This window comes from Protopterus annectens, chromosome 11.part0 (assembly GCF_019279795.1).
Source record: "Protopterus annectens isolate FY-2018-M chromosome 11.part0, PAN1.0, whole genome shotgun sequence".
Taxonomy (NCBI): domain Eukaryota; kingdom Metazoa; phylum Chordata; order Ceratodontiformes; family Protopteridae; genus Protopterus; species Protopterus annectens.
Window position 1 is genome coordinate 1,561,269,213 of NC_056745.1, and position 27,044 is coordinate 1,561,296,256.

At 42.1% G+C, this 27,044-nt stretch overlaps 1 protein-coding gene across 1 annotated transcript in view; it reads left to right on the forward strand.

Annotated features, from left to right (window-relative positions):
- Window positions 1–27,044, forward strand: part of STRIP2 (striatin interacting protein 2) — a 1,652,725-nt gene that overhangs the window by 1,140,762 nt on the left and 484,919 nt on the right. Inside the window, exon 11 of the mRNA XM_044088838.1 lies at window positions 5,359–5,424. Within this exon, the coding sequence (XP_043944773.1) occupies window positions 5,359–5,424 (66 nt within the window). The remainder of the gene's footprint in view (window positions 1–5,358; window positions 5,425–27,044) is intronic.

A 27,044-nucleotide genomic window follows, 5' to 3' on the forward strand; every position in this document is an offset into this window, starting at 1 on the left:
CATTTCCCCTTCTACCTCTACTTTCAAGGGTACTACTCAAAATAAGGAAGGAAAAACCAAGAGCAATCTTGATTGCCCTAGACTGGCCACGCCAGCACTAGTACCCACTGCTGTGCAGTCTGTCACCCCTGCCACCATGGCACCTACCTCAGATCCTAACTCTCCTGACCCAGCAGAATGGAGAATTCATGCACCCACAATTGCAGACCCTGAACCTGGCAGCCTGGCTTATTTCCTGACCTTTCTTCCAGTTGCTAGCCTAAGCAAGCAAGTCCTGGATGTTATACGTGAGCCCAGATGCCCCAGCACTAGAAAATCCTATGCTGACAAGTGGAAAAGGTATTGCACCTGGATCCAGGCTAAAGGAGCTGAAACAGCACAGCCCTCCCTATCTCTCATCCTGGATTACCCAGCAGACATGCTACACAGGGGCATATCCATCTCTTCTATTAAAATTCATGCCTCTGCCATCTCTGCACATTACAGTACAGAGCCACCTCTCGTGTCTCACCCTCTCATCAAACAGTTCCTAAGAGGGGCTAACAATTTAAGGCCACCCAGAAGAGCTCCTACCCCAGCATGGGACCTTAACTTTGTGCTGGAATAGCTCACACTACCCCCCTTTGAGCCTGCAGCTTCAGCAGAGTTAAAATTCCTCTCTTGGAAAATAGCCTTGCTTCTGGCCATCACTTCAGCTAGAAGAGTTTCAGAACTACAAGTACTAATGGCTGTGGAGCCCTTCATCATTTTTTATGCTGACAGTGTCTCCCTCAGGACTAACCCAACTTTCATGCCTAAAGTGGTGTCCAGTGTGGCTCTCAATCAATCTATTCATTTGCCCACTTTTTCCCTAACCCACAAAACAAGGGGGAAAGGATTCTGCATTCTCTAGATGTGCACAGACAGCTCAGAGTCTACCTGGATAGGACTAAATCTTTTAGGAAAAACTGACCCATTGCTAGTCAACTTTGCAGCAGGGGCAGAGGGCAAGGCCATATCCAAACAAACACTCTCCAAATGGATAGCACACTGTATCCATTTCTGCTACAAATACCACGGGAAACCTCCCCGTAAGGGGGTCAGGACACACTCCACCAGGGCAACCTCCACCTTTGCAGCTTTTCTCAGAGGGGTCCCTACCAGGGACATCCTGGAGGCTGCAACATGGAGTTCTGTTCATACCTTCACCAAGCATTACCACCTGACTATCTTCTCCAAATCCAGGGCAGGGTTTGCAGTCTTGCAGGGCATCCTAGCCAGCCCCCAGTCTTCTTGACTGCCTCCACCCTTTTCTGCAGCTTTGAGAATCAACCCAAGTGTGATGACTGCAACAGTGAAACATGAAGAACATAGTATGGTTGTGTACACTTACCATAAATGTAGATGTTTGAATGTATTCACTGTTGCAGTCCTGGTTTCCCACCCGCCACCTCCCCCCCCTGTCTCTCTCTCTCTCTCTCTCTCTCTCCCTCTCTCTCTCTCTCTCTCTCTCTCTCTCTCTCTCCCTCACTCCTTACAGGGATTTTTGGTATTTACTTTCTACTGGTGGTGTTCTTCCACCATAACCTACCTCCCTATTTGGGGGCTCCTGACATTTGGGGCAAGAAAAACTGATGTAATGCCATCGGCTGCCTGATTTTATACCACTGTCGACCTGACGTCAGTCCTGGAGAGACAGCAACCGATGCAGAAGTACTAAGCCTCTGGTATGCTGGCCAACTGAGGGCTACCCCTGGCAGGATAACCCAAGTGTGATGACTGCAACAGTGAATACACTTGAACATCTACATTTATGGTAAGTGTACACAGCTGTACTTTCCTTGTCAGACCACAATGCTGTTACATTTAAATTAACTTTAAGTCCAAAAATTTTATTTCTTACCAAAGACTCCCAGGATATATAATTAAAATAAAAGGGTTTAATGAATGTTTATTAAAAGAGATAAATCAATTTATGGAATTTAACAGTAATGGTGAGGTCACTGATGCCATGCTATGGGACATGTTAAAAAAAAGAACAGAAAGTAAAGACTGATAATTATTTTTCCTTTAAGGAATTACAAGACCATATAAAAAGTCTTAAAACTAATAAAGCACCAGATATGGATGGGATAATTCCTGAGCTATATAAACCTTTACCTAATAATATTTTAACAATTTTATTGAATACTTTTGAAGAAGTTAAGAGTGCATCTAATATTTCCCTGTCTTAAAGATATTCTCTTGTTATACACATTTTAAAATCAGATAAGGACCCTGCTCTATATTCTTCTCTATAGTCTTCTTCTTCTTCTCTATATTCTTCTTATCGACCTATATCACTTTTAAATGTAGACTACACGATTTTCATGTCTATATTAGCAAAAAGATTATATCAAATGATCATTGGTTTAGTATCCTCTGATATCCTCTGCCTCACAGAAACCTGGCTAAAACCAATAACCAAATATAACGATGTAATCCCCCCACAGAACAACATCCTTAGACTGGACCGGATCTCCAGGAAAGGTGGTGGGGTAGCTGTATCATACAGGTTTACCCTAACAATAACAATTGACACCCAACAGCTACCCCAGTTTGGCAATGCAGAAATTCTCATCACCAAACTAATAATAAACAAAAATAAATCCAGATGCATTGTCTGCATTTATTTTCCACCCATCAAGAATGATAATACTCTAAAAAATGTCTTACATTGGCTGGCTTCTAACTATCCCCAGGAAACCATTGTCTTGGGGGACTTTAGCATTGATTGTAACACGTGTTCCTCTGAAACTCCCTCCACCCATTTAAACCTCCACGGGTTTACTCAGATCATTGCCACCCCCACCAGATTTAGCAAAAATAGAGTCAAAGATAGTCAGGTACATTACCTGATGATCTAAGTGATCACTGCCTTACCTATATTATTAGGCTCAAAGCCGACATTCCCTACCAGCCCACCTACAAAACTATAAGAAACGTCATGAACTTTAACCTTGACAACTTCCAAAAAGAACTCAAAGCATGTAATTGGAATGTCTTGAAACGACTCCCATTACAAGAAGCAGTTGAGTACTTCAGTACCAAATTTCTGGATATCCTTAACCACCATACTCCTACCCGTACCATCCATGTAAAAGCCACAGTTGCATCACTGATTTCATAAAGATAATTATAAAGCTTTATGATAACTCAATTTATTTTGTCAAAGTAAGCCCCTTTATATCTAGCTCCTTTGGTATCTTAAAAGCTACGAAACAAGGATGCCCTTTATCTCATTTGCTATTTGCACTTATTATAGAGTTGGTTGCTAACTATATAAGGTCTAACATAAACATTAAAGGTTTTAAAATAAATTATTTTTTTTCTAAAATTCAGCTTTTTGCTGATGACATTCTTCTCACTAGTGGTAATATTGAACTCTCATTAGATCATATAGTTAACTCTATGAACTATTTTGAAAAGATTTCAGGTCTGAAATATAATCACAATAAAACAAAAACCTTGCTTATAAACAAAGAGATAACCATTAAGTTAAACTCTTACAAAAAAATGGGACAATTTACAGTTAAAATACTTAGGAATTACTATTGAGACTAATAATAAAAAATCACTTTTAGCTAACTACCAAAACCTAATTGCTACAGTATCCAAATTAACAGACAATTGGAATAAATTATTTTTCTCATTTGAGGATAGACTTAATTGAGCAAAATGATAATCTTACCAAAATCTTATTCTTTAGTCAGTCATTAATTCTTCCCCCTTCTAAAAATGTAAAAAAAGAAAAATAAACCCTATTTTACTAAAGTTCTTATGGTATCCCATAAAAGCAAGAATCTTCCTAGACTGGCACATCAGAAGTTCTGAGGTGGGAGGTATTGGTTTCCCCAATATTGACTTCCATTGTAAATCTATAATTATTAAAATAATACTCCAGTGGCTTGACCCCTCTCATGCTTCCTGTTGGAAATCAATACATGAAAATATACTAATAGATAATAACAGATCTATAATCGAAACTTATACAAGTTTGGACGTTAATACTTTTTTGGGGTTTTAAAAGACTATATATTAAATGAAAAACATACCGTCTATCCTTTCATAAATCAAGTTCTATTAATATTCAAGAGATTTATGAATTCAAATTATCTAATTAGAAATAAACTAATAATAATATTTCCTATAGCTTTCACAAATATTTTAATACAAGGAAAATGTTTTACTTAAAGAATAGCAATTTAATTTATTGGCATCATTTTTTGAATGGGAATAAAATACACTCAGCTGATTGCTAGATACAGTCTGGAAGATAGTAGTTGGTTAGATATACAGACATGTAAGGAATATATTCAAGACAAAATTAAAATAGCATTAGACATAGAAACTAAAACCAATCCAAAAATCTTAGACTTCTTTTCTAATATAAATAATGATCCATCTGAAGTTGTCATACTTGTCAATCATATATAAAATTATTAGAATTGAATTCATTCCCCTGAATTGTCATACTGGAATTACTTGACACAAACAAATAAAGAATTTTCTGAGAAAAGTAAAAAACTGTCCTTAAAATCTGCAGAAAAATTGACATCCCTTCTGTACTGGAATATTTATGCATGGAAATTTTTATACAGAATTTTTCTAACACCTCACAAAATTGCTGTTATATATAAATCAGAAAAAAACAAAATGATGGAGATGCAATGAAGCCCTTGATGCAGATTGGGTCCATACGATCATAGAATGCAACACAGTGTAAATTTTCTGGTTTGATTTTAGAAGCTTTTGCCAAGCATCGTGGTTAGATAATTGTACCATTACAGACTCCTTGATTTTATTCAGTGTCCCAGTCCCAGGCATTGTTCCATTATCTGAAATACCACTTCTTTGGTCTGTCCTAGCTGTTGCAAGGAAAGTTGTAACTAAAAACCATAAATATAAAACTACTGTCTCTTTTACTAGTGAATTCATCTGTCTAGCTAAATATGTTTGTAAAAATGAATTATTGAGCATAAAAATGAGAACTAGAAATGTAACTCATCAATAGCATAGCCTGGCAGAAATTTAATGATATAAGTACTAATGTTTTGTGTATATAATTCTTGTTATGGACTTTTGTGTACAGTTTTGTTTTATTTTGTTTCAAATGTTGAATTATTGTTGGAAGATGTAAAATCAAATAAAAAATAAAAAATAAATAAATACTGGATAATGAGTGAGTTACCTTGAATGCGTATCTGTTTCTATTGTTTGTTTGCCAGCTTCTTCTTATTTCCATCAATCAGAATTTCACTTTATGTTTATTTTGTTTTCTGCATCATGTGACTAAAAACAGCCACACTGAAGTCCCATCTCACTATTTTTTCTCTACAGAGAAAAAGACATTGAAAATTTTCTGGAAGTGTGTCGAAACAAATTTGTCGGCTTCACCTTGGGAAAGTAAGTTGTGACAAAGTGATTGTAAATTCACTACTACTGCCTGCTATAACTTGTTCCATCCAAGATACCAGATTGACTTGTTTAATGATGTCAGCTGGCAGCCTAGAAGCACCAGACATTTTATAAGTGTAACTTCACTCATACAGTCTCCTTAAAGTTGCAGACCATATACAGTACATTTTTAGCCTAGTGCTAATAAAAGTTTTGGCAACATTATGGCCCTCATTTCTGAATAGAGTATTCCTTTGATAATCGGATCACACATTAGGTTATACAGGATGGTTGTGCTGCAGTGCTAGTTCTGGCAGTTAACTTTATATGCTAAAACATTTCCATTCTACTGTTTGCGATGTTAAATAGTGTTTATTTTTTCTGTAAACATCATGGGTATGTTTTAGTTTAATTTGATTTTGCAATTTAAATAATTCTAAATTTGTTTCCATATGTGTCCATCTCAAGGACATTTACTATACTAGTCACAGATATTATCTAAATGAATCAAAGTCTTGCAGCATACCTCTGTATTACTAAATAACACTTTGTCTTTTGGCTTTTTCCCGGTAAGGGGTCGCCACAGCGGAACTCTGGTCCGCTAAAGATTGGCAGTAGATTTTTACGAAATGCCGAGGTGCCAGCTCAACGCCCAACCTTCAACGAAGGCACGCCCATTTACGCACGCATGTCTTTCGAATGCTACCCAACCGCAGGGAGGACATGCAGACTCCACACAGAAGGCACTCCCAAGCCACGCTGAGACTAAATAACACTAATGTTTATAAAACAAGTCCTCAGTAGAAAAAGTTGTATTCGGGAATCATTCTTTGTATTAACTGAATATACTTTGGCAGCCAATATGTTTATTTATTGCTATATCAACATGTATTCATATATTTATATTAAAATGTCAGTGGGCTTCATGACAGAAATGTGATGTAGGTCTGATTTACACTAAGATGTGTGATCACAAAACTGTGATCACCAGCATAGACAATGAACTCAAAACTAACTTAACCACTTTACTGGCATTCCCCTCGAGATGGGGACTATGCTGTGTCAAGCTTCATTTTTAACAAACCAGTGGTAGTATGTATGACATGCATTTAATTGAGGAAAGTTTGCTGAAAAACTTTTTTAGCTAAAACAAAGTATATTTTTGCAGGTAGGCAAACCATGGTTGCATGGGGAAAGGTCAAATTTAAGTTTGTTGAAAGTAGTTTTCAGCAAACTTTACTCAGTTAAAATCTTTTTACTCATACTTCTATCAAATCAGCTGTCATTTTGCCACCTCTCACACTTCTACTACTGTGAAAAACTAACTCCGAGGTACCACAGTCTTTATCTTAGTTTGTGATTCACAGAGATCATACACACTTGAGTGTTGGTCATTATAACACATTTCTGCTGGGCACCCTCATCCTTGTCCCAGGCTTTACAGCTCCATATTGGATTATACATTCCCTTATGTAGGCAGTTCCTGGGTCCACATTTTCGTACATAGATGGCAGTATGAGATGCAGCCAGAAGGCGGAGAACAGGTACCACATCACATGTGCAAGACTGAGAGCCTGTTCGCTTGGCGCTAAGTCTAAGAATTTTACACTCTTCTGCCAAGTATATTGAAGAAACAGTAGTTTTACCCCACCATCCAGTTCACTTAGATTTGTCTGCGGATATAGAGATTCCTTTTTTATGTGACCATGATTGACAGTCATGTCATGTGCCTTGCATTGACTCACTATCACACTGATACATGAAATCTCAAAAAATGTCAGCAAAGTAGTAAAGTGCCTGATATTAAGAAGAACAAATACAGTTTATATATAGGCCCAAACTGGTTTGAGGACTGCTACCCCTCTTTCCCCCAACTAAAAAAGAACAGTTTTATTATTTACTTATTTATTTAGTGGTGCAATTAATGTGTGTTCCTGTATTTTAAAATATAAAAGAAGCAATGTGAAACAACTTAAGGTAAACTGCTGCCCATCCCCCAACCTCCTGCAGGAAAACAACTTTTTTTTTTTGTTTTATAGGCATTATTGATGATTATTTCTTGTTATAAGCTCTACATAAGTGTGTTCCCACCTTGTAATAATTAGGAAGCGTGTCATACGATGTATTGTACGATGTATAAATCTGAACAGGCATGCCTTTTGTGATGTTCAGTCTGACTAAAGAAGCAGTTATTTCTCAATGTGGCTCCTCATATTTTATTTTGTCATTTAGAATGTAAACTCAGAGTGTCGTGAAAACAGTAAACATCCTGTATTTCTATGGTTACATTTTAACCACAGCTACTGTGCTAGAAGCCCCTTGGATGAGCACATTCTGTTTTTACATCCTAGCGTGTTATTTCATATATTCTCAAAGGATGTAAACACAACTTAAGGACAGTCAAGATGAACTCTGTTGCCTCCTTTTACTTGTGCACTGATGTCTATGTAACTTGTCATACGTCTTAGGTCCTCTTAGTAAAACACTTTCATTCATCTTTCTTTGCAGTTCCAGGTTAAGATCTACAGACCACAAGTTTACTTGTCAGAGTGACACAGGAACAGTGGTATGGTTGAGTGCCTCGCTTAAAATCACACTAAGAAAATTACATTTCTGTTGTTTCATCTAGGGTGAGATGTTTTAGATAATGCCATTTTATTTGTTTGAGTGCATCTGAACTTTAGTGTGTCACACTATGCCTGAGATTCTTATCAGGAAGTGATAATAGTTCTGTGGACCTATATTCTCTTAAAGATGTTTCTTAGATAGTGTTCTAACAGGCATTCTGACCACAGTGCTTCAGACGGACCATAAATGGCAGTTTACTGTCATTTTCTAATATTCTTAGCAATCACTTTCAGCATTTCATTCCTAGACTCTGATACTCTGATTCCAAAAATTCAAAAACATTTTTTGGGGAAAAAAGGACCTAGTAGAGAACTGTTGCTTTTTTTTTTCCTTTTATGGAATGTTTCTCTTCACAGGTGAGCAACATCTTCTAAATACTGAAATTGCTATACTACAGGAGATTTTATTGTCCATTTAAGACAGGTTTTCTTCTATGAATTGAAACCGATTCAGCATCACTTATTGTACAACTCTCTGGGTCATCGTTTATCTCACTCAGTTGACTCTTAAATATTTTGTTTCCTTGGTTTATGTGGGTCATCATGCAGCAGAAAATGTCAGTACATCTCCCTCGTGATACTCATTTTCCTCCAACCTTCGATTAGGATGATTCTATAGAGGATTATTTATTTTGCCACATCAAAAATAATATCTGATGTCCAAAGTAGATTGGTAAGGCACTTTATACATGTGAATAAGAAGTTATGTACCTACCATAACATTCCATGTTAGTTGTCTTCTCTCGCCTTCTTTCTTGCTTGATGGGTTCGGAGCCGATCCTCGGCTCCGACTCGGCACTTGCTTTAGCTCGAGAACTCCTTTTACCAGCTCGAGGCAGCCCCATATCCCATGATGCAAGGCAGTAAGTACCCAGATCTCGTTTGTTGACAAAGGGCAATAACATCAAGCATAAAATACTTCCCAAAGGAAGAAGAAACTTACAGATGGAAAAAAGGACCAGGTTTGAATGGTCTTTAGCATAATAGTTTCTTATACAAGGTCTGTCCAGGCCAGGGGGAAGGAGGGAGGGTCGCAAGAAAGAAGGCGAGAAGACAACTAACATGGAACGTTATGGTAGGTACATAACTTCTTAATGTTAAGTTCTCAATCTCGCCTTCATTCTTGCTTGATGGGACCACGTCCCTAGCACCTCTATCCTGGGTGGCTCAATGGAACAAACTCTTGAGGACTGTAGAGCCAAAACTGGCTCTGTCCCTGGAGGCCAAGTCCAATTTGTAATGGGAAACAAAAGTGTGAGGAGTGGCCCAAGTGGCCGCTGCACAAATAGTGTCCAAAGGCAGTCTAGCTTGAAAAGCTGTAGAAGTAGCTAAACTCCTAGTTGAATGTGCTTTAGGTTTTGAGCACAGCTGTTTTCCCCTGATCGTATAAATTTCAGTGATGACCGAAGAAAGCCATCTGGACAAAGTCACTTTAGAAACAGGAAGGCCTTTTTTATTATCCGCATAGGAAACAAAAAGTTGATCAGATTTTCTAAATTTTTTTGTTCTGTCCAAGTAATATCTAAGCTGACGGTGGACGTCAAGATAATGTAGCTTTTGTTCAGCTCTATCTGAATAGTTAGGAAAAAATACAGGAGATCAATGGATTGATTCAGATTGTTTTTGAAGCGACTTTAGGTACAAAGCATGCATTAGTTCTCAAAGATACTCTCTCTTTGTGAAAAATGAAATAGCGGGGTCGAACCGAAAGAGCATGAAGTTCAGACACCCTCCTGGCAGATGTAATAGCCACTAGGAATAAAGTTTTCCAAGAAAGATATTTCAGGAACAAGAAACAGCTGGCTCGAAGGGGAAGAATCAAGGATGTCAGCACTAAATTTAGATCCCACTGAGGAGGAGGATTCCTGATTGGAGGCTTTAGTAGGAAAGTTCCTTTCAAGAAGGCCCTGCAGAGCCTATGGGACATAATATTATGATCTGCTATCCCGACATGAAAATTAGAAATAGCAGCCAACTGAACTCTGACTGTGGAAGAAGAGGAGCCTGCATGAAAAATCTCTGCTAAGAAGTCCAGAACTGCCTGAACAGGGGCAGTAAAAGGATCAATATTTTGGGCTTTAGCCCAATAAGAGAAACGTTTCCATTTGCTTGTGTAAATCCTCCTGGTAGAGGATTTTAGTGAAGCTACTATGATATCTCTAACTGGGTTAGAGATCAAAGGAAGCCTGGCAAAGGAAGGAAGTGGAGCAACCATGCTGTGAGGTTGAGAGAAGGGATTGACCGGTGCAGCTGACCGGATTGGTGAATCAGTAGATCTGGCACTGGGTCCAGATGCCACGGCTGCACCAAAAGGTGATGATGGAGGAATGGGAACCAAACTTGTCGAGGCCAGTAAGGGGCAATGAGAATCAATTTGGCTCTCAAAACGGTAGCTTTCTGGATCACCTGAGGGATCAGAGGAAATGAAGGCATAAAGAAGTCCCTGGGGCCAATCCTGGGTCAGAGCGTCTCTGAGGGATTGGCCTGATAGAGGGAAGAGGCTGAAGAAGTCTGGGCATTTGCTGTTTTGGGGAGTAGCAAAAAGATCGCAACATGGACGACCCCATTCCAGAAAAATCTCTTCCGCTATGGATTGCTTGAGAGACCACTCGTGAGGCATGAGAATAGCTCTGCTCAATCTGTCCGCTATAATGTTGGTTTTCCCAGGGATATGCGTTGCTACCAGAAACCGATGAGAGGAGATCGCCCATTGCCATAGTCTGAGCGCTTCTCGACACAAGGGGTAGGACTTGGTTCCGCCCTGTTTGTTGATATACCAAACTACAGACATGTTGTCTGTGTGGACTGCAATTGTCCCTACGGGAAGAAAGTCGTTGAGGGCTTGCAACGTTAAAAGCACTGCTCTCATCTCCAGGACATTTATGTGCAGATGGTACTCGAACGGTTGCCACGTCCCATGAACCATCCTGCCCTGATAATGACCCCCACCCGATCAGGGAGGCATCCGTGGTGACAGTGGCTATCGGGGACGGAGGTACAAAGCATCTGCCTTGGTGAACCTGAGACGATGTGATCCACCAAGCAAGATGTTCTTTGCATGTTTGTGTCACCAGAATCTGGTGACGCATTGGGAGTTGCTGGTATGACCACTGTGTGAACAGCATCCACTGAAGGAGGCGCATGTAGAATCGAGCCAGGCGAAGAAGAGTAATGGCCGCAGCCATGAGACCTAATACTTTTAGAACCATTCTGGCCTGTACTTTCTTGCTGGCCAGAATGATCCTGACATGAGTCTGAATGTCTGAAACTCTTTGTTCTGTAAGGGTAGCTGACATCCGAACAGTGTTTAAGTTTGCGCCTATGAAGGTAATAGACTGGCAGGGCGATAAGGATGACTTTTCGAAGTTGACTGAGATGCCCAAATGAGAACAAAGGTCTATTGTGTAATCCCTGGCTTGTATAAGCTGATGCCTGGTGGTGGCTGACAGGAGCCAGTCGTCGAGATACGGAAACACCTGGAATCCTTGACGTCTCAGGTGAGCCGTGACCACTGCCATGCATTTGGTGAACACTCTGGGGCTGTAGTGAGACCAAAGGGCAGGGCTCTGAACTGGAAATGACTGGACCCCAGCCGAAGCGGAGAAATCTCCTGGAGCGTCTGTGAATTTTGATGTGATAGTACGCATCCTGAAGATCTATTGAGCACATCCAGTTGTCCTTCTGTAAGAAGGGCAGAATTGACTGAAGAGTGACCATTCGCAATCTTGTCTCCCTGACAGTCTTGTGGGGTCTGCGGGGATCCAATTTTGTTCTCCGGTCTCCCGTCTTTTGGGGACCAAAAGAACCTTGAGTAGATTCCGGGCTCTGAATGGTCTATTGTAACTGGCTGAATGGCTCTTTTTTGCAGTAGTTTTGCGATTTCTAACTCTGCAATGTCCCTTAGACCGGTGGTACGCCTGGAAGGGAACTTGAGGGGAAGGGACTTTCCTCGAAAGGAATTATGTAACCCTTGGATATGATCGACTGTACCCATCTGTCTTGAGTGAGGGAATGCCAGGCTTCTGGGTACAGTGATAATCTTCCCCCGACTGCCTCCAAGGAGGGACAGCCGGGCAACACCTCAGGGATGCTGAAAGGGCTTATCAGAGAGAGGCTCCCTGTTTCCCTGGTTTTCGGACCCCTCTGCCTCTAGAGCGGCGTCTGTAGTTGCTAGCACATCTGCCTCTAGGGGTAAACTGACCACGTGAATCCGGCGTGACTCCTTGGGATTTACGGAACCACATCTTACCACCCTTCTGTCCTTTGGGATAAGGCCTAGAAGGGGTGGAAAAATGGACTCCAACAGCAGAAAGAGTCTTGCCGTCCTGCTCACACCTGGTCAAGGTCTCCTTCACCTGAGGGCCAAACAAAGCTGACCCATCAAAGGGAGAATTTGTGAAGGACGCCTTAAAGGGATCCGCAAAATCACATAGCGCATCCAGGCTTGGCGTCTAAGAGCCACACCTGTGCCTGCGGCTCTACTCGCTCCATCCGCAGCATAAGATATTAGCCGCATGGAGGAGTTAGCAATGGAATTGAGGGTTCCTAGCTGCGAAGCAATCTTTTCTTGAGCCCCTGCAGCTGTAGGATCCTGAACTACTTCTCCCAGCTCCTTCAGGATATCTCTCTGGAGTCTGGTGAAGTGACAAAGATAATTCAGCGAACGATAGCAAAGGTCGCTGAGGAAAACATCCGCTTGCCGTACCTATCCATGGTCCTAGAGTCCTTATTAGGAGGATGGACGGCACGGAAGGATCTGCAAGTTCCTTTTGGTGGCCGCAGCCACCACCATGGCATCAGCGGGACACCCTTGGTAAGGAATTGTTTGTCACTAGGGGCAGTGATAAATTTAGAAGGCCTCCTAGGGACTGGCTCTACAGAGTCAGGAGCTGTCCACGCCTTCGTGCAATAACCTGCATAAGGGGTCGAAGGCGGAGACACCCAGGAGGTGGAGGGCCGAGATCCAAACGCCTCTAGGTATACTGACTCATCCTCAGAGGGATTGTTGGTGGGCCAGTTTCCCCTCTGTTTCAGAAGTTCTAGGATGTCTGAAAAGGAGACATCCTCAGAGGGGGATCTAGGGGATCCCTCTGACTCATCAAAGTCAGTATCCGACATGACAGACTCGGGGGAGTCTACATGCTTCCTCTTACAAGTCCCCTTCCTAGGAGGATCTCCCGAAACATCAGGAGAATCCTCGGAAGAGGGGGAAATTCCCAATGGGGAAACCTGAGGCGGAGGATCTCTGGGTCCTGTAGCAAGAGAAGTGGCAGAGATGTCAACAGGTACAATAGAGGGAGGAGCTACGGGAAGAGACTGCTGACTGATACCAGTGGCCAGTACACTCTTCATCACCTCGAATGCTCCCCTCCCAGGCAGGTCCGAGAGAACCCGCTCCAAGAGCTAGGAACTCCAGGGACCACCGAAAGGGAAGCATCCGCGGCAGATGTCGGAGCCGAGCTCACCAAGGCCGAGGCTCCAAGGGGAAGAGCGGGTTCGGACAAGGGTCCGATGCCACTCACACCCTCGGAGGAGACCATGGAAGCCCGACCACCGAATCCCTCTAAGGAAGAGGAGATACGAGTAGAGGCTGAAGGAACAGAAGGGGGTTATCCGTCCTCCAGCCGTAGCAGTAACTATGCCCGAAGACTCCAACTCCAAGCTCTGGGGTAGAGTTGAAGGAGGAACTGTAACGGGGTGTGGACCAACAGTCGTCTGCTGAGACGGACTGTGAAGCATTTGGGCCAGTACCTGTGACTTGAGCAATCTGCTGACCACTCTCTCTAGGTCATGGTCAGACAACCTGGATGACCTTGAAGATCGGCTCCGATGGCTCCGTTCCGACAGAAGAGGTGAAGCCGGAGCCGAAAGTATCGGCTCCAAGGAAGGAGACCTCGACCTCTTCCTGGAATGAGCCATAGGAGCCGACACTACGGATCCCGCCGGAGCCGATTTCTCGGAGCCGACAGAACGCCCCGATGTACGGGCCCCAGCCGGACCCGATACAGCCACAAAAGTAACGGTGCGGGAGCCGATCGGAGCCGACACCGATGCCTGTGCCACATGGGTGTCGGAGCCGATCGGAGCCGACATCGGCGGACAATACAGTTTCGCACCGATGGCCATCGGTGCCGAAGGCTTAGTCAAGCCAGAATCGGCTCCAGCCGAGCCGATCTCGACTCTGTACGAGTCGGAGCCGAGGCCGCAGGCTTAGAAACAGAAGCCTGGGCCTTGGAAACTCTTGCTGGTTTCGTGGAGCCGACTTAGCCGGAGAGCCCTCCGGCTTAAGAAGGCCCCTAAGAACCAGTTTGTTATGTCTCTCCTGCAGGACTCTCTGGCTGAAGGAGTGACAAATAGCACAGGAGTCCTGCAGGTGAAGAGGGCCCAGACAATACAGGCAAGAAGTGTGACCGTCTGTCAGAGACATTTTCTGACAGCACGAGTCACACTTCTTAAAACCTGAAACCCTCTCCTTTGACATGGTGCCGACACAAAACACACACACACCAGTCAAAATAAAATTAAATTACACAAAATACCAAAAGGTATTCTATAAAAACACCAACACACACACCCTAACAGGGGGGGGGATGGGATAGGGATAACTAAGAACAAATTCAAAAAGACAGGGAATTTCTGTCAGGAAGGGATAGAAATTAAATTTAAACTATAAAAAAAATTAGTTTTTGACTAAAAAGGGGCTTGAAAATCACAAAGTGAAACAACTTACCAGGAGCTGGTAAAAAGAAGACCTCCCAAGCAAAGCGGCAAACGAGATCTGGGTACTTACTGCCTTGCATCATGGGATATGGGGCTGCCTCGAGCTGGTAAAAGGAGTTCTCGAGCTAAAGCAAGTGCCGAGTCGGAGCCGAGGATCGGCTCCGAACCCATCAAGCAAGAATGAAGGCGAGATTGACAACTTAACATTGGTGATTATGCAGTTCTTGTTCCCATAGAATTCCCTCAGGATTCATTTAAAGAATGGAGAAATAATTTGAAAGCATACAGTCTGTTGAAGTTGTAGTTTGAAGTAAATATAGGATGTTCACTTTTAAACTTGCAGTCATTTTAATACAGTGCTCCATCCAAACTTTTGTTCTGTACTTCTTCACATCAGCTGCCTCAGTGCATTGAAGTAAGAGGTAATAAGGTGAGGAGAGGTATAGTTATCTCTTTTTCTTGCCTATAAAAGTAAGCTTGTCATTGCACTCTTTTTATTTGTTTGTTTATTTATTTATTTATTTGCTTTTGTTTACTGGGAAAGACTGACTGGATACAGTGCCCATTTTCAGTAAAGGCCCAGGGAAAAAATGCCCAAGAAATATTTTTTGTACAATATAACAAAGTCTGAAGAAATATATGCAAAAATGTTGTAATTTACTAAAATTTAATAAACAGTAAATATAACACAAAAATATAAAGTGTAGTATGTTCTAAGAAGTGATATTGGTGTATATTACAGAACATCACTGAACAGGAAACAGTATAAATATCTGTATAAACAGTATAAATATCAGTATAAAGATCTCCATGCTCTCCTTGATACTCACTCCTTTGATATTTTCTGTCTCACTGAAACATGGCTAAAACCTAGTACTAAAGATAATGCAATACTTCCCCCTGGATATAACATATTGAGAATGGACCGCATGCAACGGAAGGGCGGAGGAGTTGCACTTCTATTTAAAAATGGACTAGAAATCACTGCACAACCTTCTGACCCTCCAAAAGATGTTAAAGCTGAGATCCTTACCTCTAAACTACAACTTAACCCTAAAAAATCTATTTATACCATCTGTATCTACCTACCCCCTGGCAATAATTACACTACAATTGAGAATAGCTTAAGTTGGATATCCTCTTCCTACCCACAAGAAACTATAATTTTAGGAGACTTTAACTGTGATTGGTCCTCTACTAATACAAAGAATTCTTCATCTCACATTAGTCTACATGGCTTTACTCAGCTAATCTCTAATCCCACAAGAATTAATAAACCCAATAACAAAGAAAGTATTTTAGATTGGATTCTTATTAACAAACAGCAACAAACATATACAACAGGAACTTTGCCTGATGATGTAAGTGATCATTCCTTAACTTACATCATAAAACAAAAGAGTGACATTAATCACATTCCTACCTACAGGGTTTTACGTAACAAGAAACACTTCAACCTATTATCATTCAAAAATGAATTAAAAGCCTGTAAATGGGATCTTCTAAAAACCCTAACCCTGGAAGATGCCATCACATATTTCAATACCAAATTCCTATCGATCGTCGACCAACATGCTCCAAAACAATCTATCAGAATTAAATCTAAATCTGCCCCCTGGCTGTCCAAAGAGACAAAACAGAAAATACTACTTAGGAACAAAGCTTGGGCTAAATTGAGATGTACAAAAACAACCTCAGACCAACAAGCCTTTAGACAGTTAAGAAATAGCACTAAAAAAGCTGTTCTTGCAGATAAAAAGAACTATTATTGTAAACTACACCAAACTCATCATAACAACCCCAAAAGGTTCTGGTCAACCCTAAATTCACTCCTACACCCAGGCCACTCTACTTCACCTTCTGGGACCGAAAAGAATACCTCACATCAAACTGCCAATGCCTTCAACTCCTTTTTCACAGACACCATTAATTCACTAGCTAGTCATCTTACTGTAGACAAAGCAAATATTCATACTGGCACATCTACTAATCTCCCTATATTCCCACTACAACCCATCTCTACTTCTTACATCCTTAAACTCATCCAAAAACTCAAACCTTGTACCCCTTCTGCTGATCAGTTACCATCTGAATACCTTCAAAAAGCAGCTGAAGAAGTTGCCTATCCCATATCTCTCATTATTAATAGAACCATCAGTGAGGGTACCATACCTGTTATCTGGAAAATTTCCCACATAATTCCTTTACACAAAGGTGGTAGCTCAAATGACTATTCTAACTATAGACCTATTGCACTCTTATCTCCCTTAGCAAAAATCATGGAGAAATGTATTCATCATCAGCTAATGCACCACCTTACTCAATATAACCTACTAGCCAACTGTCAACATGGCTTTAGGCCATTTCATAGTACTACAACAGCTCTCCTATCTTTTACTGAGTGTATAAACAGAAACCGCAATAATAATATTCTGTCATCTGCACTCTTTATAGACCTGTCAAAAGCCTTTGACATGGTAAACCATAATATGCTCATAGAAACCCTTGAATCCCTCTCTCTAGATACCAAAGCTATTCAATGGTTCACTTCCTACCTTAATAACAGGCAACAGGCAGTTCTCTGGGATAATACTCTTTCATCCCTTCTGCCAGTCTCTCTTGAGTACCACAGGGTCCATCCTAGGACCTCTCCTCTTCTCTTTATTCATAAATGACTTAGATGCAGCAATACCTCAAGCTACTTGTATTCAATATGCAGACGACTCCACACTCATATGCTCTGCAAATTCCTCCCTTGAACTACTAACCCTCACACAGAATGTATTTAGCACAGTTGAGGCATGGTTCTTGAAACGCTGCCTCCTTTTGAATGCTAAAAAAAACAAACTCCTACTCTTTAGGCCTAATATTAAGTCTCCCCTCTTAGACTTCACAATTACATCCAACAATGGCACACATATAGCCCCTGACTCTACCACTAAGCTATTGGGTATTTTAATTGACAATAACCTCACTTTTGATAATCATATTAATAACACTATTAAAACTGTTAATGGAAAGCTTGGCTCCTTATATAGAATTAAAACCTTCTTAACTCCACAAGCAAAAATCACACTTGCACACTCTCATCTTATTTCTACTCTTCTTTATGCCTCATCCATATACACAAACCTAAAGAAAAATAACCTTACTAAACTAGCAAATGCATACTATAGCATTGCTAGATTTGCCACCGGAAACCCATTTCGAACTCACCATTGTCACAATCTACAACAACTACACTGGCTTGAACTAGAAAATACACTATTACTCTCCCAACTTACTTTTGTTCACAGAATTTTTTACCAACCTAAAAATACTCCTATACTGTCTGACCTTATTTCTCCTTATTCTAACCTAAATTCTTTACGCTCCTCTAATAAACTTCTGGTCAAGTTAAGTAAGTCCAATAACATAGCAGGTAATTCACTTTTCACCAACACTATAGGTAAATACTGGAATCGTCTACCAGCCACTCTAACTTCTATCTCATCACCCTTCCTCTTTAAACAAAAGCTCAAACAACATCTAAAAACACTCTGGCTATGCCCATGCATCAATCCTGACTAATCTCATGATTCTACTAACTACTTTTCTCTAAATCTCCTTCTCTCTCCTGTTTCTACTCTTTGTCCTTGAGTAGTTTTTTCTCTACCTCTCCCTTGGTATTTAGCCTCTGTTATGAATGTATATACTTCTCTCTATGGTTTACACTTACTTTTTAAATAAACTCTTCTTGAATGTTTTTACTAAAGTATAATCTCTCCAATCTTGTACTGTAAAGAAATTTGAGTTAATGTGCTTACTTATTTATATTTTTTAATTACTAAAATTTAGAATAAACCTTATTTCTGATGTATTTTACTAACTAATTACTTTCTTTATGTAAAAGACTTTGTTTGTATTAACTTCAACGTGGAGCTTTTCTCCCCGGGCCTCTGCTGAAAATGGAAATGTATCCAGTTGGACTAGCCCAGTAAACAAATGTAAAATAAATAAATAAATAAATAAATAACATCACTAAGCAGTAGAGAGCATCAACATTTGGTAGCTAAAATAATGTGATTTGCATCTATAAACATGCTGATTTGTAAACTAATAAAGTAACAGAAGTGCCTGTGTTTCTCATGGGAGGAGTGTAATTAACTCTCTTGTGTGGAACATAAACAGCTAGTTGGGAATAAATGATTTAATAGATATAAGGAAGAAAACATGAGTACTTGTGAATTTTTATCCTGGATTTTTATCTTGGAGATTCAAGAGATTTGCAAATTCCAATATGGATTAGGTGTAGTTCAATGTTGGTCTTAAAAGCGAAGAGATTGTTTATTTGTCTGGTGGTGAAGGGAATGCTATTCCATAGTTAAGTTATGGTTACTGAGTATGTGGAGTCCCCCATGCGACTTCCTGGATTTTTGCAATTATATTAAATGGTTGTTTGAGCAAAGGTTCCTTCTGGGTTGTATCATTTTACTGTATTGCTGATGGCTGGCTGTTTGAGGGATGATGAAGTATTTTATGTTCTGTTACAAACTGTATATATGATATGTGATGTGGAAGATGTTCTTCATGTTTCACTGTTGCAGTCATCACTTCTGGGTTATCTGCCTGCAGGTAGCCCTCAGCTGGCCTGAATATCAGAGTCTTCGGATTTCTGCGTCCGATGCTGTCACTTCTTCCATGACGTCAGGTCTTCAGGGGTATAAAACATGCAGCCAATGCCATCACATCAGTCTTTCCTGCCGTGCGGTGCCCGAAGCAGAAGCAGTTCGCAAGTGCCGGTCAGCCATCTCCTGATATTTTCGTTTTTGAGTTTCAGACCCGAAGTCTTCAAAAAATATAAGTACCCCGTTGGGGATCCTTTTTTCTTCCTCTGACCGATGTCAGTAAAAGTTAACAACTGTCTTGCCTGTGGAAAGCAAATACCTCATAGAGATTTTCATTCTTACTGCATCACTTGTTTAGGCCCAGACCAAGACGTCCCTCACTGTTGGTTTTGTGCCTTGTTCAACTCCTGAACTATTAATTGTCGGGCTATTTTTGTAGCCAAATACTTTCGTACTTGATTCCCGTACTCCGAAATGGCTTTATTAAGCCATCCGACTACTGAGCTTCTGAAAAAAATGTAAGGATAAAGACAGACACAGACCGCATAGGTCCAAAACTGCCAACGATGCTTCCGTTAAGCTAGTCGCCAGTCTGCCGGTACTCAGTGAGGCGCTTTTGCAGCCCCTGATACCTGCTACTACAGATTTGCAGGCCTCTACTGAGACCCATTCGGTCTGGTAATGCCGCAAGATGCTTCTTCGACTATGGAACCTGCGGATGTCTCTACCTTGGATGGGTCCAGAGCCGCTGTGCAGGCACCGGCTTCTGAGGATGTATTCAGGCCTACAGACATTCATATTAAACCAACGCCATCATTTCCATCCAGAAGTACCAAATTCCTCAGGCCAAAAACTCGCACTATGCCCAGAAAACTGACAACCAAATCACAGACTCAGGCCCATATGCCTCAAAAACAAATACTTAGAATGGCTGAAGACCTTATTACCTTAATTAGGGGAAGCCAGCCTTCCCCCTCTAAGAGTCCTAGAACTGATTTTCTTTCTGATTCTTCTGATCAGGAATCTGATATTTGTGCTCCTTCTGATTATCAGGATTTTCCCTTATCCACTTATGAGGATTCTGATGCAGAGGATTCCATTCCATCTGCTTCGCCTCCAGATGATTTTTCCTTTGGTGAAACCTTGCATACTCTTAGGGAGCATTTCTGCTGGGAAAGCCAGGATTACTCTTGAGTCCAAAAAGGGACTTAGGGAATTCTTAGTCCTACCTCAACACAGGCCTTTAGCTATCCCTCCTGTTCTGGACATTGTAGATGATGCTTTCTTGGAATCTAGTCTTACCCCAGACACTTTACCTCCGGCTCCCAGAAAACCTGACAGGTACTACAGAGTACCTGACTCTCGCAAGTTCCTCTTCAAGAATCCTACTGCTGATCCAGAGACCATTTCCCAAGGACTAAAAGGCATTAAGGCTACTGCTGCCAAAAATCCTACCCCTTCTGATAGAGATTCTAGAGCCTTAGACAGATGGGGTAAGAAGCTATACACTTCTGCTACTTTGGCCATTAGGGCTTTAAATTGCCAGTTTCATATGTTAAAGTACCAGCAGCATATTATGGGACTACTTAAACAGAAAATCATGTTGATTCTTGACTGTGCTGAACACAAAGATTTGCAAGATTTAATGCATTCTGCAGAACAAGTTGGTAAACATACTTTGCAATGTGGATTTGACGCTTTAGACGCATCTTGCTGTGCTGCTGTCACTGAGTCTGTACTTAGAAGGCATGCTTGGCTTAAGGAACAAAACTTGCCAGATCATGTTAAAGCTAAATTACTGAATGCTCCCTTAAACCAAGACCGTCTTTTTGTTAACAAAGCAGAAGAAGTCCTCAAAAGGATGGAGGAAAAAGCTAAATCTATGCAAACTGTTAAAGATTTCTTACAAGTACAGCCTCCCAGATTCAGCAGGCATTGGTCTTCAAAGAACTGGTCCTTTCCAGTCCCTTCCAGGCCTTCTCAGTCCAAACCCAGGAACAGCAGACCACCAAGGCTACAGTCTCAGGCTACGCACAGATATAAGCAGTGGGGGGCTCCCACTTCCAAAGCAGGGAGTAGTAAGCCACCCCCCTACGGAAATATGGCACAGTGACTTAACCTTAACCCTTCCAAGCCCTGCTCATCTACCTGCTCCCTTAGGAGGAAAGCTCGTCCTGCATGCAAAAAACTGGGAACTCATTACCCAGGACAAATGGGTTTTGAACATAGTTTCCCAAGGATACAGATTCCACTTCCACACACACTACCAACCCCAAATGGTTGGCCAGATCTCCCCCCAAATCAATGGGTGGAGGCCCAACAGCAGGTTATCTCTGTTCTCAGTATCAGGGCTATTCAACCTGTCCCAGCAGAACAAAGGTTTTTATTCAAGACTTTTTCTGGTACCCAGAAAAGACAGCTCCTGGTATGCTATCCTGGACCTCTCTTTTATCAACACCTTTCTGGTGGTTCCAAAATTCAAAATGCTAACTCTTCAACAGCTTCTTCCTATGCCAGCCAAGGATGCCTGGCTGGCAACCCTAGACTTAAAGGAAGCTTACCTGCACATCCCAATAAGAGGATCCTGCAGACAATACCTATGTTTCAGGGCGGCCTCCATGCACTTTCAGTTCTCTGCACTTCCCTTTGGCTTATCTACTGTGCCCAGGGTGTTCACAAAGTGTGTAGCTCCAGCCATTGCATTTTGCAGGAAGAGAAATATTCAAATGTACCCATACATGGACAATTGTCTGAGTCAGGCAGGAAGCCAGGACTTGCTATTACAACACCTGGCATTCGTAAAGAAACTTCTAACCTCAGTGGGGTACACCATCAACGAAAATAAATGTCACCTAGTACCCTGCCAACAGATTGTATTCCTGGGAGCAAGCTTGAACACAACTTCCCAGATGGCATTCCTCATTCCGGAGAAACAAGTTTATTTGACAACCTACTTCAAACTATTGGTCACAAAAAAACAGCTATCTGCAAGGAAAATACTGCAAGCTCTGGGGTCCATGGCCTCTTAAATTCTTCTAATTCCATATGCAAGACTACATATGAGGAAACTCCAATGGTATCTAAAAAGCCTATGGTGTCAACATTCTCAGGGCCTGGAAACAATGATTCCTGTCATTCCTTGTCTGAGGACAGAGTTCCTTTGGTGGGCAGAGGCCTGCTACCACAACAAGGGACTCCCATTCACTCTACCCCCTGCCGCCCAAACCCTAACAACAGATGCATCAGACTATGCATGGGGGGCTCACATGGCAGGATAATGCATTCAGGTCAAATGGAACCTGAGACAGATGCACCTGCATATCAATCAAAAAGAAATGTTAGCTGTACAGAATGCTCTGACAGCCTTCAAAGACCGTACTCTTCCAGGATAACTATTGGTAAAGACAGACAACACCACAGTTATGTGGTACATAAACAAGCAGGGAGGAACCCACTCCTACCCTCTCTGCAGACTAGCCATGGCTCTGTGGAACACAGCCTTGAGCTACCAAGTACACCTACAAGCACATTTCCTGCTTGGCAAACTAAATTCACTGGCAGATGACTTAAGCAGAAATCTCATGGACCCACACGAATGGAAACTAGAACCCAAAATATTCATCCTCTTGAGGAACAATGGGGGACTCCAGAGGTAGACCTGTTTGCCTCCCCTCAGAACTACCAATTGAACAAATTCTGCACAAGAACTCCCCACAGTCAAGCTTGGAAAGTGGATGTCTTGTCCTTTACCTGGGAAAGCCTCTCGGTTTATGCCTTTCCCCCTCTGCCTCTCCTGTCAAAGGTTCTACTAAAGATCAAACAGGACAAGCCAAGGACAATACTGATTGCACCAGACTGGCCACACCAGCACTGATACCCCCTCTTGCGCAGTATGACACTGCTACAACCATGGCACCTGCCTCAGACCCCTTCCCTGCTGTCTCAGCGGGCGGGCCAGATTCTGCACCCTCAGCTTCAAACCCTGAACCTTGCAGCATGCTAATTCCTTGAGCTCTCCTCTAGCATCCCTCAGTAAGCAGGTGCTGGATGTCATTCTGGAGGCAAGGAGGCCTAGTACTAGAAAATCCTATGCTGAAAAGTGGAAAAGATACTGTTCCTAGAGCCAGGCTCAAGGGATGGGTACAACGATGCCCAGATTACCTCATATTCTAGAGTACTTAACAGAAATGCTCCACAAGGGCCTATCCTTCTCGTCAATTAAATTCATGCCTCTGCCATTTCAGAATATTATAATACTGAGCCACCCCTCTTCTCTCACCCCTTGCTAAAACAATTCCTTAGAGGGGCCAAAAATTTAAGACCCCCCCCCCCCCATGAGAGCTCCCACTCCAGCCTGGGACCTTAACTTTGTGTTGGAAAAGCTCACTCTTCCCCCCTTTGAGACAGCTGCAACAGCAGAGATGAACTTCCTTTCTTGGAAAACAGCCTTCCTTCTAGCCATCACTTCAGCAAGAAGAGTGTCTGAATTATAGGCCCTCATGGCAGTAGAACCCTTCATTATCTTCCATGCGGACAGGGTTTCCCTCAGTGTGGCCCTAAATCAGTCCATTCATTTGCCTACCTTTTTCCGTAATCCACAAAACAAAGGGGAATGAATACTGCACTCTCTGGATGTGCACAGACAACTTAGATTCTGTTTGGACAGGACTAAGCCTCTCAGAAAATCTGAACAGCTGCTAGTTGGCTTTGCTGCAGGGGCAGAGGGGAAGGCCATTTCAAAGCAAACCATTTCTAAGTGGATAGGCCATTGCATTAATTTCTGCTACAAGCACCATGGAAAACCTACCCTACAGGGGATAAGATCACATTCCACCAGAGCTGCATCTACTTCTACGGCATTTCTCAGCTACCTGGAGTTCTGCACATACCTTCACCAAGCATTACCACATGCCTATCTTTTACAAATCCAGAGCTGGATTTGCCACAGCAGTATTGCAGGGCTTAATAGCTGGCCCTAATGCTCTTTAACTACCTCCTCCCTTCCTTAGCTTTGGGAATCAACCCAAATGCGATATCTGCAACAGTGAAACACGAAGAACATAGTACAGTTGTGTACACTTACCATAAATGTAGATATTCGAGTGTATTCACTATTGCAGTCCTGGTTCCCTTCCAGCCCCCTGACTTCTCTTGGCTCTACCTTTCCTTCTTGTTTGTTATATTTATTTTTTCTTGTGTATTTTCTTTTTGATGGGGATGTACCATACCTTATAATTTCTTCCTATTGTGGGGGCACCTGACATTTGGGGCAAGAAAAACTGATGTAATGGCGTTGGCTGCATTTTTTATACCCCTGATGACCTGCCATCATGGAAGAAGTGACAGCAGCCGACGCAGAAATCCAAATACTCTGGTATTCAGGCCGGCTGAGGGCTACCTGCAGGCAGATAACCCAAATGGGATGACTGCAACAGTGAATACACTCGAACATCTACATTTATGGTAAGTGTACACAACTGTACTTTCTAGCCAGTTCAGATTCTGTAAGGTAATACAATGATTGGTTTAGTTTGGGAGGCTGGATGCAAATTTGCCTATTTATTGTAAAACTGTTCAAACTTTTTCATTATTACAGTGTTTTTTTATTTTCTAATCACTAATTACTTGATCTATTGTCTATTTAACAAACCCACTAATACACCTGTTCAGATACTCAATGTATAACATCTACTAATGCAAAAGTGTCGTTAATACTGTAATAGTTGTCTGTTTCATATTAATGTGATCTGATTAGCAAATGAATGTGTAATTCTTGCTGTATATTAATGTCTGCTCATGTATATTACCGAATGTCTGTTTAAAAATGTTTTAATATGTCGGAGCTTTGTTGCACAGACCTGCACTCTGAAAAAGTGTTTTTGACTAAACCTGGTTGGACAAACCTGGTAAACAAAAGAAAAATAAGTTAGATAAAGATTGGAAATTAGTGAAAATTGTAGATGTATACAGCAGACTATAATGTTGCAGTTACCTTCCTGCTGTGGTCAGTGAGAAAAGGCCTGGCTTTGTAAAGTAGCCCTAGCAGTACTGATGCGTTGATCATATTTAAGTTTGTCATCTGTGATGATGCCCAGTAACTTGGCATTAGTAACTTGTTCTATTTTGGTGTCATTGGATGAGACTGTATTTAGTGCAGTGCTAGTCGGTGGGAGGTTATTGGAGGTAAATGTGATTAATTTAGTTTTTTGGGGGGGATTCAAGAGTAGTTGGGATTGTCCAACCAGGTATCAATGTAGGAGAAGGGGTCTTGGGTGATTGTTTGGAGTTAGGATAGTGTTGTGGTCAAGCACACAAGAGTTAAGTCTTTGGTCTATTGTATGTTTGTTGCATGTTTGGCTGCCTTGTGCATGTCCTTTATAAATATACTAGATAAGAGGGGGGGGTCATAGTATTTACCCTGTGGTAAATTGTTGGTTGTACTGGCTGTTGATTAGAGTAGGAATCCTGCCATTTGCCAGATTTTGCCCAGCTGTTAAGGTGACTAGAAAACCATTCAATGGTAGTATTGCTTAGTCCTAGTTGTGAGACCTATCTACGGAGAAGAGGGTGAGATATCATATCAAACTCCATTGAGAAGTCCAGAAATAGGGTGTAGACAGGGTTACCTGTATATTTGTTTGGTTGACAGTGTCTATAACGTCAAGTAAAGTAGTTTCACTGCTCTTATGGGGCCAGACAAACACAACCACCAATCATCTCACTGCCCTCCTTTTCTTAAGGGCTGGTCTTAAAGGTATACATGTATTCATGCCTGGTGGTCCACACGATCCTTAACAGAAGTCAACATGGATAAAATGATGAGGAGGTTTATTTGTACTCAGATCCAGATGGGGGTCTTGCCAGCCCCCCTCCCTCAGGAGGGGGAGATGACTTCCCTTTTTTACACCGATTTCTCCTTCTCCGATCCATCCACCGGGTTTGAAGTACTCTGATCCGAGGATGGCTTTAGTCAGGGGGCCAGCGCCGGTGGTACCTGCTTCCTCAATGCCGACAGCTGCCTGGAGCATGTCAGATCTGACCAGATCAGATCCAAGCCACTCTCGGAGCCGGAGCTTGGGTGTCAGATCCGAGGGAGTGGAACCTTTTTCATCGGCTCCACCATTGTTGAGCCAAGTTCCCTCCTTCGGAGGGTTTGGAGTACTCTGATCCGAGGATGTCTTTAGTCAGGGGGCCAGCGCCAATGGTACCTGCTTCCTCAATGCCGACAGCTGCCTGGAGCATGTCAGATCTGACCAGCTCAGATCCAAGCCACTCTCGGAGCCGGAGCTTGGGTGTCGGATCCGAGGGAGTGGAACATTTTTCATCGGCTCCACCATTGTTGAGCCAAGTTCCCTCCCTCGGAGCTCCGTCCACTTCGGGCCCGGCTCCGACTCTCTTGTTGGACCTGAGGAGACCGGCTTCCTTATTGGTTCCACAGGAGGTTCGTTCTCCCTCGGCGTTTGACTTGGTAGAAAGGGTTCTCTCCACTGGATCGAGACCCCTGACTATCCCTTCGGATTCCGCCCCAACCCCGTTGACTCTTTCTATGAATCCCATCATTTTACCAGAGGGACAGCCCATGCCTGAGGACCCCCAGATGGTTCCCCCTTAGGAACAAGTGGCTTGAGAGTTCCCCCCAGAGAGCCCCACCGGAGATGTGCCTCGCAAGCATACG